This window comes from Apostichopus japonicus, chromosome 3 (genome assembly GCF_037975245.1).
Source record: "Apostichopus japonicus isolate 1M-3 chromosome 3, ASM3797524v1, whole genome shotgun sequence".
Classification (NCBI taxonomy): domain Eukaryota; kingdom Metazoa; phylum Echinodermata; class Holothuroidea; order Aspidochirotida; family Stichopodidae; genus Apostichopus; species Apostichopus japonicus.
In genome coordinates, this window is record NC_092563.1 from 5,778,651 (window position 1) to 5,800,378 (window position 21,728).

Here is a 21,728-nt window from a genome sequence, read left to right on the forward strand (position 1 = left end):
GTATGTTACAAAAACGAAGGCCTAATATTAATTAAATGCACAACGTAAAATTCAAAAGTACACAATATGTATATGCATTCAGCATGCAATACACTACCTTGCGTACCTAACTACAGTAAAGAAATTGGTCGCGAGGGTAGCCATTTTCGTATATCTAACATGTAGCTGTCCATGAGTCATAGCCAATCTGCTATAAACTATAGACTTGGAGGCGGGGCTTAATCATCAAAAACGGACCTTTTTACTAAAAGTTGGGGCGGCAGCTCAGTGTTGTTTTAAGAAAGAAAAATCATTTAAACATCAAATAAAGCAAATAAAAGCCATAAAATGTCATTTCCAGCTAGTAAAAGTTTTATTCATACCTACCTGTAAAAACAAATGGAAGTTTAAAATGTTAATAAAAAATATAATAAATAGGACCCTATCTTAGACGATACCACTGTTAAAAGACAATTATATTCTATTCTCTTTCATAAAACATTAGACTGCAGATAACAAACCAATCGCTGAGAAGTAATATGTCACGTGCCCATAATAAACCATAGACATCGAATAATAATTAACAAATGAGCAGGAAAACGTGGGGAAAAGTTCCCTACAAACAAGTTTCGGAGCGTGTGCAAAAACGTTCTGGTTCAATCGTTTTTCAGTCCGATTTGGCCCGATTTCGACATAAATCGGTGAAAAAGTCATAGAATGAGATAAAATTCTCGAATAAAAAATAGTAACATTTGTTGGTCTATATGATATATTCTTGCTCTGGAAATTCCAGAGAAAAAGAGCTTTGTATGAAGACGCTGAAAAATTTTTAAGAGAAGAGAGAGTCCCACTTACTGTTACAATATCTCTATACATGTAATGTATTGAGATAACAATACTCTGCCTTTCAAATATGGCTACTACTACATAATGGTTTCAGACAGGTGAGTGTAATCATAAAACCCACTGGTCCTCAAACACCATCAGAACTCATCCAGATTAGAACCCCCCACCCACCCGCACCCACCCCCATGTACTTAAGGCCATCTAGAGCTAAGCTGTAGTCTGTCAGTCTAAGCTCAAGCCTTTTGACCATTAAGTTTGCTTTCTATGTCTGTTTGCTAATATTTAACCAGCACTGGTGTCTCTCTGTGCTGGCCTGACATTGGCAGAAACAGTCTGTCCGAGTACTGATGGAGATGAGGACCTCAGTAGTGGGCTGATCAAACCTTTTACTTCGTCATCATAAACCTTTGTAACTTTTTTCTGAACTTTCATCCGTAATGCATGCAGGGATGTGCCCAGGATTTCCTGCCGGTTATGCTGATTTTGGAAGGTGCTCAGATGCCAAATGCTGGCACTTTTGTAGCTTTATAAACACATTCACAAGTACTAGTTTTGCTAACAATTTACATTTTTGAAATGTTTTTTTAGTGAAATATATTACGTACCTGGTGAAAATGATTAGTTTGTTTCAAAGAGATTTTACAAGGGGCCGATTGAGAGCCGTAAGTAATGTTTCTTGCATGTGTAACTGATGCATTATTAGTCTGTATGATTTTGGCATAGGCTCTGCCCAATTTATGTTGAATATATTGTTAGGAATGTCGGGATTTTAGATGAAAATAGTGCTGGGCGAGATTCACGATTTTTAAGACAGTGCTGGGCGGTAATTTTTAGTGCGGGGACGCCCAGCGTGGGCACATCCCTGTGCATGATATGACCATCGTATGATACAAAGTGAAAGTGGGAACTTTTATTCTTGCTTCAGAACATCTTTCCTCAATGAGACATTTAGTTATCCAAGTTTAAACCTCCTCCAAATCGGAAATCATTGGGGGGGGGGCTGACCGTGGAGGGGGGTAGGTAGTTCTTCTAGAAAAGGGGTTCTGACAAATTCCAGCATGCTAATACTGATAACTTTTAATAGCAATGTTAAAGTGTGCAATTGCCAGACTTCAAACATATCAACATGGATCCAATCTAATATATGTAGAATAGTTTATACCATCAGTGGAGATAAGAAACAAAAAGGTTAGAATAAAAAAACAAACGAGTTGACTTGTCTGTAAAATGCTAACACAAATCACAAACTTACAAGCTTTCATCTCAGATGAGTCATAAATCATGTTATGGTGTCTTCAAGTGGACCCTCAAAGGTATAGTCATTTCAATTTTAATACAAACCTCTAGTCCCAAAAATCAACTTTGACAGCAAAGATCATCCATCTTCATCTACCCCTCCTTCCTCTCGGTTCCACAGAAAAGAGCTCATCGGCTAGAGCCTCCGCTCTATCAATGTCAGAACTCTACAGGGGGGGGGGGGGGGGAAATGGGAATAAAGAGAGAGATAAATATGTACCATACCCAAAGATACCTAGTAGGTACCATATGTAACTCTTGATGACCCAATATCAACATCCAGAAAGTACAATTAATGTCCAGGTACGTGAGGATTAGCAGACAGGTTTGCTAATTTTCCCACCCTAGTAATGATTCCAGAAACAGCAGTTCAAATCCCTGTCTGAATGAAAGGGAGGGGTTCTTAAATCCAAGCACTGCCTCCTTTACTGAAGGAAGAAATTGAAGAGTATCACATACGACACTGTCACAGTGCAGTTGTTAATTAGAAAACAATTAAATTAAACATTTTCTTACAGTTATTTCAAAAAGTAAATAAATAAGTTATTTAGAGGCAATACAGAAAAGAAAAGAAAAGAAGAACGCATGAATATGTCATTTATTAATTTCACAAACTAAAAATACAAAATCTGCTACATAATTTTTCACATCGCTATTATTTCCACAACTTTGTAAAGGTCTCAGGCCTTCCAAGCGGTGGTTTAAGTCAGATATAAGTGATGTTAAACAAATAGCAGAACTTTGTCAAAACTGTCACAAAAAAAAATTGATTTAAAAAAAAAAAAATCACTTGGACAAAGCAGAAGTTCACCTATGGGCTTCCTTCACAAAAAAATGTCAAAATGGTCAAAATAGTTTGAGATCAAATTACCCGAGAATCTCCGAGGAACATATCTTGGCTTGCCTGGCTTTGCATGTGATGATGGACGACCAGATCTGAACCTCCGATGATCTGAGGCAATATTCTCTGACCGGCATAGCTACTCTGAAAGAGAAATTATAATAGGAATGGTGAAAAATCAATTAAATATTTGCTTCTTAATTGTTGTTATTCTTGCAGCACGATGCCATGATGTAAAGCAATCATATATATGATATATTATGCAAAGATATCCTAAAGCTTAGGCTACCATAATTGAATGAGGTAACCTTAGCTTATAGGAATGATAACATAGGTGATGAACAGTAATGAATATTTTAAATATTCTAAATATTCATTAATTATTATTATTATTTACCAAATTTATATAGCGCTCTTTTCATGCTTAAGCATGCCATGTTCAAGAGTGCTTGTCAATGACAACAAAATGACAAACCCCTTAAAATATGAAGAAAAAAATAGACACAGCTTAAATATTATCATATATATATATAAATAAATGAAGGAATAATTTTAAAAATAATATAGATTTACAGTGAAATTCCTAAAAGAGAAAAAAGTGAGTTTTAAGTAAATTTAAGTAACAAAATGACAAAACCCCTTAAAATATGAATACGAAAAAAATAAAATGGATGCAGCTTGAATATTAATATAAAAATATATATCAAAAAATATAAATATTAATGAATATTCATATTTACAACAAAAGTGAGGACAAAGGAAGACTTAATAAAAAAATTTACAAAATAAAGAAGAATGTGAGATATGTATTAACCAGTCTTCCACTAATTCCAACAGCAAACTACAGTATATACCTTTTAAACCCCAAGCACGCCAACAAATATTTCTCTCCTCCCCCCCCAGGAAACAAATTTGGACCCCCTCTCCCCCTACGACCGTGGCTGATTCAACAGAAACAAGGTGACAAATCATAACCGTTAACTTGTCTGTGGAAAAACACCCCAAAATCTTACACTTCATTATATGCTCATGTCATTTGCAACCCTGGAGACATTAAGTTTGTTAAATGGGTTTTATGTGACAATCTTTGTAAATGTGTGTGCCAAGGTATAACAGACCTCGGGTCCTCGTCCGAGATGAATTTGTAGCAAACCCTTATAAATTACTGTTTATTGATGAGATTAATGACAAGCAAAGATATGTCATATCTACTTAGGTTTAAATCCACAGATATTTGACAAAATTTATGACGAATCAATTTCCATAAATCACCTCGCTAAAATAGGTCACCTGATTTCTATATAATCACTATATAACCAAATTCTACCCATTTCATGGCAGGTATGAAATTAAATGGATTCAAGTCAATTTAATGAGTACATTTACACTCTTGAGCAATCACTGATCATGACCACAAGTCTAATTTCAACCCTGTAAGCTAACAAACAAACACACACAGAGGGATGACAATCCTATTTGCCAAAGCTTAGTATATTTAGGTAATTAAATACCTACGTAGCTGATAGTAAGAAGAGGTCATTCACATATGTACACTGATATCTTTGGCAGAGGTTTTGGGGAAATCAATTTCTCCTGTATCCCATACCTGCTTTTATGCAAAAGAAACTGGCTGAGCTACTTCCAATACTTGATGAGAATCAAGATCACAAAACCTTAGTAATACGTATACAAAATTCAAAAGGTAAAATTTTCGTTCCCTATACGTTGTACAAAAATATAGCAACCCCATATCAGCAAAAAAATTCACAGTAAAGCTGCAGTCAAAGACAGTAAAGAGCTAATTTCAAGCATGAGTCACATAAAGTCATTCTATTGTTCCACTGCAGTCAAGTTGAGATCATATAACTGGCAAAAACTGTTCACTATTGATCATCATCTCCATGGCAACAAATTAAAACATTTCATTGGCATAATTTAGTTTGATTGGTTTTTTTATGGTACGACTCCTCTGTGCTCGTGCTACAGTGTCACCACGGCAACAGAATACTAATCAACGTCAGTTTTCGGCAGACGACTCTTAGACAACGCCCTACATTGTTTAACAACGAGAAAGTTTGAAGAGAACATTCAAATGAATCTCAAAAAAATGTCATACGAATGTTTGTCACCTGGTTGTCAACTCATATTTTAGTCATTTTTTGTTGTTGTTGTAAAGAACAAACAATTTCAATAATTCAAAAAGGTTTTGCTATTTTTCAGATTTGTAATCAAACTTGCCTAGTCAAGCTACCTATATTACAGTTTCATACAGAAGCATTAAGAAATTTTTATGGCAAAATCAATCTAAGGAGTGTCTAAAGGAATAACTTTGGCATTAAATTTTTTGCTTAGCAGTTTTGAAGGGCTCTGAGGTTTCTCTCTCTTACGGCTCCTGTGTATACAAAGACATCTTCTTTATGCTTCTCTGCACAAGCTGCAACAGACCATATTATTCCCAGCAGCTTGGAAACTTTTAAAAGCTCTTCACACATACACAGCCATCTTTGAAATATTCAATCCATCTATCTTTCTATGCTGAATACTGCCTCGTTTTAATAATTTTGCTAGGATCGAAACATCAGGCCAACTTACTTTTTCACATTCTCTTACACAGGCTCTCTAGTGGATAAGCAGTTTGCTAACAGTTTTTATTTTATATCGTTTTAATATTTGAAAAAAATTTCCCTGGGTTAATATTTTACTTTACCCCTTCTCGGGGCTCTTTTTTATCATATTTTTGCCATCTTTTATTTGCTTGAATCTCTTTTCTATGAATGTGAATGATCTGTATATTACAGAGACTATTTGGCTTATTTTTTATTCCATTTGTTGAAATAATCAATAAAACCGGAATTGAATCTTCACCACTGAAAACATATAGACAAATAAAATCAACGTGGCAAGTTTGAACATTTTCTGTTCCAGATTGAGGAATCTCTTGCCTCATTTCATCTTGTTGAAGTAGACTTAAACATCAGACTCTATTATAATGCAAGAAACAGATAAAGGATGAGAAAAAAAAACACATAAAAAGGGTGACAAACAACTTAGAAACTGGAATAGCTTGATCTGTTTCTTTGAAATTTTCACTGACTTCGACCTATTAGTCACTTTTAGTTTTAATAGACTCATTGCTGCTATAAAGTCCTAACTATTAGACCCACGTGTGATTTACTGTTTTCCTTCCAACAAACAGAAAATATATAAAACCCTAAAATAAATAAGAAATAGAATTAAAAATGCTCTGTTCCACTTAACCTATATTTTTCTCTCCTTAGTTGGTTCTTTTTTTTTTTTTGCCTTATTGATAAAAAAATTAGTTCAAACACATACAAAGACGAAAAATAGGCTAAAAACCTTAGGGATTTCAATCCAAGCTGTGATGAGAAAGTAATGTTAATGTGTTCAATTCCTCTTTGCAATTCATGCATGTTACAGACGGAAGTTTAACCTAAAGCACAGACTCTGCTCTGATAATTTTAGTTCTTCCTCAATTAAAAGAAATCTCCAGCAGTGCTGACAGAATGGAGTAATGTGTTTATCGAAGGGAAGAGGAATCACAGAGTGTGGGGGCAGACGGGGGGGGGTTGGCTTAGGGGTACAAAGGAAGGATTACTGACATAGGGGAGGGGTAGGGGAGAGAAAGGGAAGGCAAGGAAATTCCTCAACTAAGGCATCATATGGGAAAAATTCTGTGTGCGCGAGAGGGGTAACAAATTAAAAGGGTATCATGTTTGGGGGTGTATGGGGGATGGGCTGGAGAGTGCAGTAGGAAGGGATATGTGACAGTGGGGATGCAAGGGGGGAAGAAGGGAGGGACTGACTGACCGAGGAAGAAGGAAAAGAGGCAGGAAAGTTTCATCTTCCTCTGTGCTCTGATAAGTAACAATACTAGCCATTGAAGGAACAAAGTCAACACTATGGTGTATTGGACATGGGTGGGGAGGTGTGGGGGGGGGGAGTAGTGGGCAGGCAAGAACAGAGGGCAGAATGGGATGTTATGTTATGCATGATATAATGGTAAGAAGGGTGAAAGAAATCTGATGTTTTAACACAAGGTCAGTGGCCATTAGTGAGTGTCGAAGAGGGCATTAAGAGGGCAATGAGAAGGGATACTGTACACTGAGGTGGCGGCAGGGGGGGAGGGGGGAGGAACAAAGCTTTGTTCTCCCTTAATATGTGTTGTAGTATACATCAACTTACAGCCTTCAATGACCATAATTTGTTGGATCCAACGCAATCGCTAAGATTTCAAGAGGTTCCTTGGAGAACTCAACTGGACCAGGGGTGTTGGATTAATAATGCAATGATTTTTTATCAAAGTTCACGGATATCAATGTGTTATTAAATTAACTGAAATTCTTAAAGTTCTACATTTATTCTAGTTGGATTGAGAAATTTGCCAATTTCCTGCAATAAAAAAAAATGCAATACTTTACAGAAATATTTGAATTTTTTTTTTACAAACGACCAACGTATTATGCAGATAATCCAGTCGTTAGAAATTTTAAAATTATGATTTCCTTTCAAAATTCAAATTAAATATCCTCATCTTAAAATTACTGTCTGCCTGAGAGTGAAAATTTCTAGAAAGAGTGAAGACAAGAATAATATTCACTTGTAAAATTCAAAGTAAGTTTAACTAACTCAATGCACTTGCTCTTATTAAAGCAAACCATGACAGACATGCTTATCAAAATTACTCAAATTGTTAGATACTTGAAACTTGCTGTCTGAGAGGAATAAACATGATACAAAAGGGCAAATAAATTAAACACGAAAAAAGTCTTGGTAGTTTGCTAATGCCACGTGTTATTCCGAAGCTTCGTTTACAGAGAGCTTTTATTAAGCCTCTTACATCTCGGGTTCCTCTTTCGTAATTCCTGCTAAGTAATTTTCCCTCGTTTTTTAGATTCTCAACATTCTGAAACTGCAGCTTTTCAATTGACTTGTAAGAGCTGCTGACACTTTATCGCAATTTAATGGAACAAACCGAATAAAGGGAAACGTGTTGAAATAGTGGAGAGACCTGGAACTACAGCTGTACAGAAATGACGGAATCTGTAAATAAGCAACGTTCTCGAAATCCAATATGACAATGTTAAACATTTCATGCTTCCTCCAGGAAAATTGCAATTTTCGTAATAAATTTGATAAAAATTGCATTTTACGACCTTTCAAGAGAGTAATAATTATCTTTTCCTAATTTTTTGTCACCTCTTTTTTGCCAAACAATGCATTATAATCTAAGTAGAGCAGAAATTTTCTCTTCCTCCAGATTGGCAATTTGTCACGGTTACTAAATATTACGGTTCTGTGATGTAACAACGAAGTCACTAAAAGACATTTTCTTTGATAATTTGGGAATATAATTCGTAAAAAGAATTTCACTTTCGGCAAGCTCCTCTCAATAATTAAGAAAGAAAAAGGGGGCCAAATATGGTACATGCTAGATCCAATGCAACATGGAAGATTTATACCTAAGCTGCTACCCACAGGAAGAAGGCCATTTGTTTTACTTTGCCTGAAGCAGTCCACTCATAAGAAGCAGAGGACCAACATTGCAGTGTTTCTTATCTTTTCCCTGAGAAAATACTTCTCTCCATTCCAATGGAAAGAAAAACACAAATGGAGATGAACTAGGATGACAGGGATACTGGCATGTTCATTGTCTGCAGGGGGGGAGGGGGTTACCTTCTTGAAGTTTTTATAGTTCTTGACCGGATGACCATTTCTGCTCTTCTTCCCAGGATTCTTAGCGGCCGGTTTGGACACTATCAGAGAGACAATTTCCATCACCACCAACTGTTTCGGTAGGTCAGGCTCAAAGACGAATCCCTCCTCCTCTTTGACCAGCGCCTACAAGAATAATAGAAACTACAAAATACCCCAAAATAAACTCAACCTTGAAAAGAAGGATAAATTGAGAACATTATGAAAGAAGAATAGAATAGAATTTTGACATCTGTTCACCTGAAATGACCAAAAACACAAGTTCTTGGCTTAATGCACTAAATATGTGGCATCAAGATATATACAGTGCTGTTTAAATTTTTGAGATATCATCTCAAAAAATATCTCAAGAACACACTCATACAAAGCCCCCCCCGCCCTGCCCCACCCCAACCCTCATACTGCCATGATTGAAAAGGTTTCAAAAGCCAGGATTTATCACTGAGTCTGCACTAACAATAAAATTTGGCAGTTTAATATTTTTTATTAATAATTATCCATTTGACTTAAGCTTTATAGGAGGCAAAACCCTTTTATGACTAAAACAAATGAGAATAATTAATTCATCTTTAGAGGGTCGAATGACAGGGCACAAATCTATTAATGTCATGGCTTTTAATTCCAGAGCTCAACACTTTGTTCATGCCCTCACCTTTCCATACTCAGGATAAATAATATCTCTTTTTCTTAGAAGGAAACATAAATATACAGCAACTTTGTTTTTATTGTAAAAGAGATAAATTTTTCAAAATGTCATCTTTTGATACATTAAATTAATTTACTTCTCTTTGTATGCTCAACTCCCCCGTATTTTAATTGTCACGTTTAAAAATTGAACAATTGAGTCAAACACACACCCACACGCTCAAATATCTATATGCCTTCCCACTGGCTGCAGTTTCCTGTTCATGATTGTGTGTCATTTCCAAATTCATCTTTCTCTTTAATATCCCTTGGCCTGGTGCATTCTGGGTTTTTTTCAGTAGAGAAATGTCAAAGGCTTCCTAGTTACAAACATCTGCTCTCAGAGAGCTGGATTCTCAAAAGGAAATTATGAAAACCCCAGTGACAAAGCACACATATCAAATTTTTGTTTTCTTTAAAGAAAGTCCCAAACTGCAAATTTCATCTGGGTAACTCTCAGCTATCGACGACTCACCCCTGGTCGGCGTTTCTTTGAGATGAAACCAGGAAGAGACGGTAGAGTCGTTGCCTCTCCTCCAACCGATACTTCACTAACAGATGACTCATCTACCACTCTTGCATCGTGGCCATTGTCTTCTTCCTGTAAAATAGATTGTTAATTTCGGATTAGGCTTGCAAATCGCCAAAATCGGATCTAATCCTCTTTATCCTATCCGACTAACTCGTCTATTTCCAGATCACTCTGTCTGACTGTCATACTCTATTTCTCATCGCTGTTATCAAAAGTCCAGTTATCAAAAGTCCAGTTCCTTTTAAGAGGTTCATCAAAGAACAAACAGAGACAGACCCAGGGAAGATTTGAGACATTTTGTGCAGCGAATCAGAGGTGTACGTATGATGACGTAATGTTGTGAAAATTTGTGTGACACTATGATAATGTGTGTACCAAACTTGCCTATACATCTTTGTATTAGTGAAGCACCGTATCCCTCATCGTACTTGACTATACAATACTGGATAAATTACTCCAAGCAGGCAGTCTATGAAAGTCCAGTCTTTGGAAGCTAAAGGTGCAAAAGCAAACGATACTGTATTCCTCCATAACAGAGGAAATATCTGTGACAAGAGAAAGGCGAGGGTTTCATACCTTTGCTATAAAGAATGGCTAAAATTGTAGCTCAAAAAGTCCAGCATGACTTGCCTTTAGTCCTTCCTACATGAGTTGCCAAGAATTAAAATACCTTAATTTTTTCAATGCTCTTTCTTAAGAGCATATCTCTTACTTTTGGTTTAAAAACAGGGTTAGCAAATATAACCAACATAACATCAGTCACCAAAGACTCCATATAACTCTTCCATTTCCTGTTCTATTTTCCTTTGTTGAGGTTAAAAATTTCAAGGTTTACAGTCTCGTATTGAGGAAACGCCTTGTTCATGTGACTTTTACAACATTTAAACCCTGGTCATTGGTAACGTGGTCATGCCCACACACACCAAACTGTGCACAATTCACACGGTCGCTCCCAGAGCACCACAAGAGCGTCACATCAACGTGTTCCCTAGGGGATTTCCCATAGGGTGCAGTTACAAACCAACACACCAACTAGGAAGGTGAAGTGCCTTTGCCAAAGGACATAATGCAAATTATGTATCTGGCCAGGACTCGAAACTTGCAATTCTAAGACTGCAAGTTCATTCATTGCCTTAGCCATTTGATTATGAAGCCTCGCTTATTTGGAGACGACCAAATAACACCAACATATCCACTAATACACAAACTTGAAAATCCCTGGCACAAAACATTGACAACCTGCCATGTTATAGTATAATTTAGGACATCTTTAATAATTACAATGACAACAACAACAAAATTACAGACTGCAAAAATAATTCAACAAATCTGCATTTCTATGTTTGCCTTGGTTTTTACACAAACATAAATCCTCTTCATATTGATGGTTTCTTTGTTATGAACAAAAATTCTTTTAATGATTTGTAAATGCTTTTATTATCTCTTGTTCCTTTTATGATACTTGAAGCTTCTAAATGACACCTGAGAAAACCCAGTTATACAAACTTTATACCTCTGAGAGAAGTCTCCTCCTTCTTTTGTTCTTCCTCCATTGTGATTGGCTACTCTCACTATCCCCTCCAAGAGACTGGGAGCCTACCTCTTCGACCACATCACCAGGTGCATCATTGGTAACTATTTCTGTGACGTCCCTCTTGACTGTGAAATTGAAACAAAATATGAAAGTGATCATTATTTGACGTCAGTGTTGAAAGATAATGGAGTGGTCAGTATTGAATACTACTTCTTCAAAATAATGAAGTGATCTCTCTTGGAAACTAATTTTCTCAAACAACAAAGTGATCCCTCTAGGACACTAGTTTGACACTAGTTTATAAATAATAAAGTGGTCCCTCTTGAAAATACTTTTTTATAATGATAAAAGGATCCCTTTGTACACTACTTCTTAAAATAATAACTATCTTACTATTGTTTCAATTCACAATGTAAACAGGTCAATGGGACGTAGTATATACTGTACTGTCTCCGATTACCAGGTAGCCCACCTCCACTCCTCCCCTTTCCACCTGGTGACATTAACATGTGAGGCTTGATCACACTGTCTATGCAATGGTCCCAGAAATATCAAGCTGTCATGCTGATCCCATGCAGCCTACGAATTTCATAAATCTCTATTTATCACGCCCTCGCCACCAGCCTCTACTTTCGATTAGTTCCCCACCTGCCACTCTGTGATTGCCATTACTCTCAGCATCCTCTGCTTTCAATTCGTTCACCCACCTGCCACTATGTGATTGCCATTACTATCAGCATCCTCTGCTTTCAATTTGTTCACCTACCTGCCACTCTGTGATTGCCATTAGTATCAACATGTCCTCCAGCTATTTCCTGTGGTTCCTCCTTTATCTTCACAGGTGGGTGCGCTGCTGTCTCTCCACCAGCAGAGACTGGCCGGACTGCCTCTTGGGCATCGGTGGCAATGACTGTCCCTCTGGCAGATGGGACCGATGCCTCTTCTGATGGTTCCTCCACTTTAATCCTCTTCTTTGCAGTTGATTCCTCCACAGATTTAGAAGAAGAGGCAACAGCTACCTCGGGGGAGAGAAGTCTTTTTATCGCCCTCCTCTTTGCTCTAGCGGACTCAGCGAAAGGGTCTTCGGAATCATCGGTCTCAGATACGATGCTTTTGGAATTCAGGGAGCCTGCCATCAATGTTCCTTCCCCTTTAACATCTTTCCTGTTGCTGAGTGAGAGTGTCCTCTGCATCGGTATTTCAAACTTTGGTTGTACCGTCTCAGCTTTGCCTTGTCCCCTATCAAAATGAAAGATAAAAAAGATAAAAAATAAAAAGCAACTTTCCCACATTGACATTTCTTTTCCAGCCTCAGATATGATATTCTTGTTCCCCTCTAATAACAGATAAGTCAATTAGAAATTGAGTTGCCACAGCAACCAACACCTGACAGGCAGACTACTGAACACTAGATGGGGCTAATCAAAAATACATGGCAAATTTATGAATGCACACATTGAACATGAAACATATGCCACCTCTACATTACAAATTCCAAATCTTCCCGAGAAACCTCATTAATATCCAAACAGTCACTAGTCGCAGTTTCCACTACCAAAAATGTCATGATAACTCACGTAGAGCAAGGTGACGACTTGAGGAAAAGGGACAGTGGCTGGAATTGATACAGGTGTGACCGAGACGTTGATTAAACTTAAAAAGTCAAGATATTGGAATACGTAGGAGAGCGCATATGTTGAGAACAGGAGACACAGTGATAAGCCTCCAGTGGGTGTTAATAGCAGTTTGCTATTCAGTCGGGATGATGGACTGTCTTAGCACACACGTGACAACACCTGTCACGTTCTATGACACCGCCTGTCGCTTTCTATGATACCCTGTAGTTGATAACATCCAGCTCTGCCAGATAACACTTAGAACTTGATAACAGTGATATCTCAGAAACAAATGCTCTGCTGGGCAAATTATTAAGTATTTCATTCCGGTTGTCCCTCGGACAACCAGGTCTTACATCTTAGTTGTCATAACAGCTAATTTGGTTGTCCGACAAAAATGTTGCAAAATAACAAAGAATGACCAATATGTACACTGTAGTTGAGATGTGTAAGTTTGGTGAATAGAATACCAATATGTACACTGTAGTTGAGATGTGTAAGTTTGGTGAATAGAATACCAATATGTACACTGTATGAAAGATGTGTAGGTTTGGTGAAGAATACCAGTATGTACACTGTATGAGAGATGTGTAGGTTTGGTGAATAGAATACCAATATGTACACTGCTGGGGAGATGTGTAGGTTTGGTGAATAGAATACCAATATGTATACTGTATGAGAGATGTGTAGGTTTGGTGAACAGAACAGTTATATGTACACTGTAGGAGAGATGTGTAGGTTTGGTGGAGAATGCCAATATGTATACTGTATGAGAGATGTGTAGGTTTGGTGGAGAATGCCAATATGTATACTGTATGAGAGATGTGTAGGTTTGGTGAACAGAACAGTAATATGTACACTGTAGGAGAGATGTGTAGGTTTGGTGAATAGAACAGCAATATGTACACTGTAGGAGAGATGTGTAGGTTTGGTGAATAGAATACCAATATGAACACTGTGTAGGCCTACCTGTATTTTTTTCTTAATTTCATTATGTCCAAATTCATGGCGGGTGATACCACTTTAATTATTGTTACCATTTGGAGGTCTTTAATTAATACAATGCAGTCTAAATTTGATGTCAACAACTAGTGGCTTGGACGACCATTAAATATTTACCCTGCTCTGGCAAATATAGCAAACTAAGTAATAAGTTGCAACTATTACCGAGAATCTGAACAAAAAATTTCTTTGTAACACTGGTTTAAAAGACTAAATTTTTCAGTATTCTTGTGTCCATTACCAGTGCAAAACATAAATCTAAATATTGCACCAACCAGACACACAATAAGAAGAGTATACACTGGATATTTGTCCTTGCATTTGGTAACAAGAGCTTCAAATAATGACCTTTGACCTGCTGATGTGATGGCATGAGAGGTTTCAGGGGCTTGCGTGTCTGTTACCAGAACCTTCTGAGTAGAGATGTTGATAAATTGGCTGTCTTTCATACAGTTGACAAGTTTCACACCCTCTAGAGAAAGTTTATATGGAAAGAGAAAGAAATAAAGGCAAAACAGGAATAGAATGCACAGAAATTACTAGTACTAGGTCCAAAAAAGGTGAAACAATATGTCTCAAAGCCACCTCAAAAACTGTTGATCTTTAAAGAGGTTTAAATTTTGAAGTCAGTCAGTCTGCCAATCAGGAAATCAAGCCAATGAAATATTAAGACTCACAGCCGAAGGATATTTTTCTTAGCTGTGAAGATGTTATGTACATAAATTGTGTTTGAATCTCCGAGTGACCCGACCGTCGCATGTACTGTTTCGTTACATAACTCACGATAATTCAAAATATATTACGATTATGACACTGATTGAAGAAAAATGTTAAAAACAGCTATCCTTACAAGAGAATGTGGAAAATATTCTTTTTGAATAATATTTCATTTGCATAAAAGTCGAAATTGAACCTTTTAAAAGTTTTATAAGAGGTGGAAAGTTATTCAATCCAATAATTACGTTGCTTGTATCTTCTACCAATTTTTTTCCATTTGCTTTCCTTTTTACCTTTTTACTTTCAAAACAGCTTTTATCAGTTCATAAAATCGTCTCACATTCTCTTGCTTTACCTTTTGCGATGGAAGGATTGCAGTAAACGCTGGTAGAGGCCGTCAGCACCGCCAGACCCAGCTCGGCCTCTCCGATCAGTCGTAACTGCTTCCTGTTTAGGTCAATCAATATTCAGGGCGAGAAATAATTAATGCAGCAAACAAAATTCCTGATTTCTTTTTGTCTATCAGAAAAGGAATTGTTGTAGTCATGTTACCTTCAAATTGGCTTCTTGGGCCTGACCTATCCCTTTCTAATCAATAAACATTATACTACATGATTTTCATTTCTCTGATTAACCATTTATACTAACAAATAGTAATAACAACCAGCAGCCTTTTTTACGATGCTTAGGTGACCTCAAATGTGAAAAAACCCGCAAGGGCTTATGGATTACAACTTACACGTCTGGTGGCTTCCAATTCAACATTCAAATTTGGAATCTTTTTTCAATTTAGAGAGTAATTTCAGATGGGAAAACTGTAGATTGCTCTTGGATGCAAAACCCACCTTACTATGACCCGGGCGGGTATCGAACCTGGAACCTCCCGATTGCTAAGCCTCATTGCTTCAATAGCCACCGCCTTTATCCACTCGGCACCAACACCGGTATTCATATTCAGTGTGCAAGGATCTTTCCTTCCCCAAACCCAACTGCCCTTAATAAGTTGCAAACCATCCTTAATCTCTGCTCTGATTGGACTAAAAGATTCGAAGCAACACCAACGACACATAACTTTACACTCCGTGGGGGTTCATAGACTTTACCTCTTCAGAATATTCTCAACTTCTTGAGTGACGGCCGCTGGCGCCTGCGTGTGATCTGTAAGTTCACTCTGAAGGACGCAGGTATGTTGGTCCTGTAGCAGCGTGGGCTTACAGGTGTCGGGTGAGTATAACAATGTCATGCCACCAGCTAATTCAATCACAGAACATAACCTTTTGTGCTGTGACAGGAGGGGGGGGGGGAATAAATGAATATAAAAAAGTAATTTTTCAAAAGTTTCGGGTATAATTTTTATATGACTCAAAATAACTAAAACTTGCTCACATAAATAACAAATGTGTAAAAGTAAGTTGGCCTGACCTTTTCGATCCTAGCAGGATCTTCTTCAGAGGCTAAATGACAAGTAACAGTAACAGAAGGGACAAAACACGCATGCCTGAATACAGACAGGTTAATGAGCATGGTGAACACAAAAAGATAGATGAAAGGGGATTAGTGGACAGGGGATGGAGAGAAGATAGAAAGAAACCAACAGGGGAAGAGGAGAGGTAGGATATAAACAGTTGAGGGACAAAGAGAGGATTAAGGGAAGGGGTTAGGGAATAAACTGGAGAAAGACAAAGACAGAAAGGTGTGGAGAAAAAATGGTGGAAGAGAGCTATAAGAAGAGGAGTGATGGGGGGGGGGGGAACCAGGGGAGAAAAATAACAAATATCAGTTCACCTGTTTCTGACTCAAAAACACAAACGTCTTTCCCTGGAGCATGGTCTTCCTTTCTAACTTCATCTCGAAGAGAGATTCGTCCTGATTTATGGCTCTCTCCACAACCGGGGGCAGGAATCTGTAAGGACGAGACGAAGAGAATAAATTTTGAAAATTTGTTTATATGACATCTTGATACTTTGGAGCATCACTGTTAGTATGTTCTGCGATGACAGCATGACAGACAAATATTATTATAATCCCTTCAAATACAAAGTTTATGTTATTAATCTCTGAACAGGAAAAAAACTCCATTGAAAGTTTGTGAGGTCTATATAATTGCATTTTTGCATCTGCAAATGTCCCATGCAGAAATTCCATCACAAAGTAAGGGAGTAAAACGTTGAATGATTATTTTGTTTAGATTTACAAAAAATTTAACACTCATGTAATGAAACACTCAAATTGTAAAATGTTTGCAGGTACCCTGACTAAATCTTGGAATAATCAAATTAGAATTTAGATTTAGCCTTAAGACTTTGGGGTGGACGAATTGGAACAACCTCATCAGATTTGGTAAGATTGTTAAAAACTAGCAGTTAAATACCAAATGCAGTTTTAATTTGTTTATTGCTTCTATAAATGCTAGTCAACATTGTGTCCACCCTAAAAGAATGAAGAATGAAAACCTTGAGCGTTGAGCGCAAAGCTGCAGTGACAGGAATAGGTATACAATTTTGACATGAGAACATCCTTCTTTTGCTGCAAAATATTCCCATTATGGATGTTATTTATAACCTTGACGTGATGTGACAAACTCCCATTCCTCGTTCTCACAATGGCAAACGATTCGATCCCGCCCAAGTGAGAAACTTTGCACGTTTCTGGCAGGTTTGAAAACTCACGAAATCTTACCGTTTGGGATCAGGTGGTGATCCTCCCTCGACAGACAACGCTTCCAAACACTCACTGACGTAGGACGGTGTAACTATACTACGACATGTCACAAGGGCACCGACCACCTAGGACAAAGGGAGAACAACTTCTAACTGTTACACGATGCCAAAATAAATCAGCGGTTATCTTTAAAACAGTTACTGTTGCCGTAAGGATTGAGTGGGAACGAACTGATCTGATGTTTTTTTTTTTGGTAGAATGTGTATGTTTTGCTTTCAACATAGAATTAGCAGTTGAATGTGTTACCAGGCAGCATTTACACACACATACATACATATATATTGTTGCAAGATTATTAAAGATATTTTCTCTTGTAAATGTGATCAATAGCTGGAAAAATTGGTTCTTGGCAAGAAGAAATCGGGATTTAATTTAGGTTCAATAACCGCATGCAACTTTAAGAACTATCAAACAACTATCATGTACTGTATTTCAATGACAGAAATTTTACAAGGAAAGTTAGATTTGATAAAAGTATTCCAAAAAGGTGTAACAATGGTCAAACTTTATCCTACTCCCCTCCCATAATGCAAAGTACCCGGGTCCATTCATAATTTCTCACAACAATGAAAGACATTTTTGAATTAAAAGTGAAAGACACCATTTGAAGCGATTTGGTAAATATGATGTTACAAATCATACAGGCAAATCTCTCTCAGTGGATCCCGAGCCCCCAATCAAATTTTAAAGTAACCATATAGAACAGCAAAAATGGTGTCAACGGAACTAATGCGAGACAGTCCAAGGTTCGACAGACTCTCGATAATCTTTGTACCTGTATCTATTCCAAATCTCTGAGTGTGGACGTTTTACTAATCGTTCAACGAGGCAGATAAGATCAGATAAATTCAAGAGCAAATTTTGATAAGGTATAAACAAGACAAATAAACAAACAAACAAAAAGACTCCAAAAGCTGATTAGTGGCATACCTTTGCAGTCACATTAATCTCTCTCATGACAAGCAGAGTGCAGTCTTTGGTCCACTCCGATAAGATGTGTCCCCCTAGCTTAGATACCTGTCTCTTGAGCTCTTGTTTGTCCCTTCCAGGCACACCAGAGCATGCTACGACCATCGGCTCGTAGTCAACCCTTTAATAACAAAATGCAGAAACATCACCGGAATTTGACGGGAATAAAGGAACTTTATTATTTGATAACGTTTATTCTTTGAAAAAAAAAGGAATAGAGGAGGATCGAGTAACTTTAAATGAAAAATGTAGGCTTGATTTAAGAGTGGTTGGTTCTTTTGATCACCCTCAGTACCTGTAGAATTACTTGAAATGACAAAAATTTACAAGCATCCCAATTCCTAGATTACACCACGACTGATCTGTTACTGTACCTCCACGAGTTTGAATTAAGAGCACCGAATGTCACATTATCTCCGTGTTTCAGGAAGACTGAGCTGCCAAGCGGCATCTTTTTTCCGTTCACCAACGTTCCGTACTTGGAGCTGTCCTTCAACTCGAGCGAGGGAACTCTCTCTGGATGACTCTACAATACGTAAAGAAGTAAATAATATTTCAACGTCTACCCCTCGGGGATGCCTTGGAAGTGTCTTGTTGCGTTTACAACCCTAAAGGAGATATAAAACTCAATCATCTTTTTAATGTATTTTAATATATGATGATGGATATCTCTGGTGATGAACAAATCGTTCAAAACAGCTACGAAATTCTTGTTGCTCTGTTTGGGAGATATCATAGTCTAAATGTCATGTCTGGGTCATGTGTGCCACCAGGACATTTTCTACTTCATATCTTCAAAGTTGAATGTTAAACAGTGTTGACTCTGGAACCAATGCCTTTTGGTTTGACTTGTTAAAGAACCTGAATATTTTAGATTCATGATTATATCCATAAACCCCATCTCCCATTACAGAATATGAACTACGTAGGTTATGAATTTATGCAATTTTCATTTAAAGTTGAATTACATGCACTGCTAAATGATGTTATATTTTGGGCTAGTCTTAATAATAATGCCTTCAAGTCATCTGTGTGAAGGACAATTAAAAGCCTAATTAAAATTAAAATTCCCAAATGGAATGAGATGTTGCTTCTACAGCTGTTTGGGGGAGTTGTTTAGACCAATGATCCAAAATAGGTATTGTTTGTTAGTGGTGTCTTATATCACAACTGAGATGCTTAAAAATGTTGAGAACAGATGTGGCTATTCACATCAAACATCAACACTGAGTGTATGGTTATAGTACCTACCACACTTTCATAGCATGCCTACCTAGCCTAGCCTACCAAATATACAGGAGTAACTGCTAAACCTGTAACTGTCAGTGTCTGTTGAGTTTTACATACAACTTAACAAACTAGTCAGACAGATTGATAGCAACATTTTCCAATCGGATTACCGGCTGATATTGGCACTGACAAGAGAGCCAGGTTTCAAAGTAACCGATAACAACCATAGGAAATTGCAAAAATGTATCTCGTCCCCACCCCTCCCCCCCCCCCACCCCATCCTCCCTCTCTTCCCTCCCTGACAGTGACCTCCAACATGTATACAAGTCTTACCAACTTCAGACCAACCTAATATCACATAGAGGCATTTTCGCTTTGACCTTTACTAAACTTTGAAACCGAGGCAATATTAATAAAATACCATGCTACTCAAGATATCTTATATTCTAAATGACATTTATGAATGTGGTATCTTCAACGTACATCAAGCTCATTTTATACTCACCACATTATTTATTGGATGCTGTACAATCAGAAGGGCATGTTTACGACTGATAGATTGATCGCCCTCTATCTTGATGGAACAATCTGCAAATCAAATTAAGAAGGGTAAAGTACAAAACTTTTTTTTTCTTAATCAAAGTCCATTTACAAAGTTATTCCCAACTTTACACTGGGAGGAAATGCCCGGGAATATACTCTCTGGATTGTCATATACATCTATCAACTTGTTTGCTTTTGTTGAATGATCTACAAAGCGAATTAGAGTGTCTAAATTATTAAAAGACGAGGACTGAAAACAAGCCTCACTGTCATCGTCACAAAATACAAAAGTGTTGGACGACAAGGGATTGGGGGGGGGGGATAGGGGGATGTGGGGACAAAAACAATAATACTATTGAGACCTGTATGTAGATATCTGGTGTTATTCTCTCTTCTCAATGGAAAGCTGTTAAATCAGCTGAAAGTAACAAGGGTACGGAAGATACACAAATTTACAGTGAGATACAGTATTTTGGAACTTGAAAACTTCCTGCTTAATTTCTGCAAATGTCGCAACATGTAATGTCTTCAACAGTAATGTTTCTAAACATTATCATTGTCAAAAATGTTTGCAACTTTGTATTTGCTGCTATCAATACTTGAAACACAGGTATTCTGTATATTTATATTTTGATAAATCAGTCATGGGTACCTTGTAGTGTTCAAAGTAACGTCCCTTACTGCATGATATAAAAGTACCCAGAACTGTATATTGTAAGGTATAGGTCCTCATCTAGTGTATGTTTTACTTCATTCTACCTGATATATCCTGCATTACAATATTCATGAGGTATCATGAATATGCAAACCATTAATCAGTGTCTGATTGGTCTGCTGACAACTTCAGACTTGAACACACTTCCACACACTAAGACACACAACAAATTGGCTCAGATGGGTTGCTAAGGCAATGAGGCATATACATGTACTATGAACCCTGTACAGATATCAAATATACCATCTCTGAGGCTTTGAACAAATCTTTCAAACCTTTCCTCACAAAAGCCTCACACGAAGATACACAAAACTGAATAACTAAATTTGTGATCGATTGAATAACAAATACTGTCAATTTCAAGCACAAGGTTTAAAGTAACAGGACATCAGGGGCCTATCGATAAGGTATAAGATGAGTTATGTAGGTTCATAGAAACTCTAAACTGTGCATGGCAATAGTTTTAATCTGACAACACAGTCAAACTTTAGCAGCAACAATAAACTACTGCAACCAATATGTTCACTACTCAGTGATATAATACTGACAGTGACTTGCATTAAATAACTTTAAAAACAGAATAGGTTCATCAGGCCAAATGGCTCCAAGATTTGTTACTGACAGCAATTAGGGGTTGACTGAGGGGAGGGGGGGGGGGGAACTGGGCCAAAACATACAGACTAACCCAGTGACACAATTATATAAAAGAACACAATTAACCTCCCAAACAATTATCTCGGAACAAGAAATCAATCATTTCTAAGTCAACG

The 21,728-nt window shown here is 37.3% G+C and overlaps 1 protein-coding gene across 1 annotated transcript in view; it reads right to left on the bottom strand.

Moving 5' to 3' along the window:
• Positions 1 to 21,728, bottom strand: part of LOC139961308 (nibrin-like) — a 28,717-nt gene that overhangs the window by 4,390 nt on the left and 2,599 nt on the right. Inside the window, exons 3-16 of the mRNA XM_071960439.1 lie at positions 20,206 to 20,288; positions 18,845 to 18,996; positions 18,432 to 18,591; positions 17,460 to 17,566; positions 16,566 to 16,683; positions 15,884 to 16,062; positions 15,136 to 15,227; positions 14,412 to 14,535; positions 12,212 to 12,684; positions 11,425 to 11,570; positions 9,855 to 9,980; positions 8,657 to 8,821; positions 2,993 to 3,106; positions 2,167 to 2,288 (exon numbers count right to left, since the gene is read on the bottom strand). Coding sequence (XP_071816540.1) covers positions 2,211 to 2,288; positions 2,993 to 3,106; positions 8,657 to 8,821; positions 9,855 to 9,980; positions 11,425 to 11,570; positions 12,212 to 12,684; positions 14,412 to 14,535; positions 15,136 to 15,227; positions 15,884 to 16,062; positions 16,566 to 16,683; positions 17,460 to 17,566; positions 18,432 to 18,591; positions 18,845 to 18,921 — 1,959 coding nt within the window. The 5' untranslated portion in view covers positions 18,922 to 18,996; positions 20,206 to 20,288 and the 3' untranslated portion in view covers positions 2,167 to 2,210. The remainder of the gene's footprint in view (positions 1 to 2,166; positions 2,289 to 2,992; positions 3,107 to 8,656; positions 8,822 to 9,854; positions 9,981 to 11,424; positions 11,571 to 12,211; positions 12,685 to 14,411; positions 14,536 to 15,135; positions 15,228 to 15,883; positions 16,063 to 16,565; positions 16,684 to 17,459; positions 17,567 to 18,431; positions 18,592 to 18,844; positions 18,997 to 20,205; positions 20,289 to 21,728) is intronic.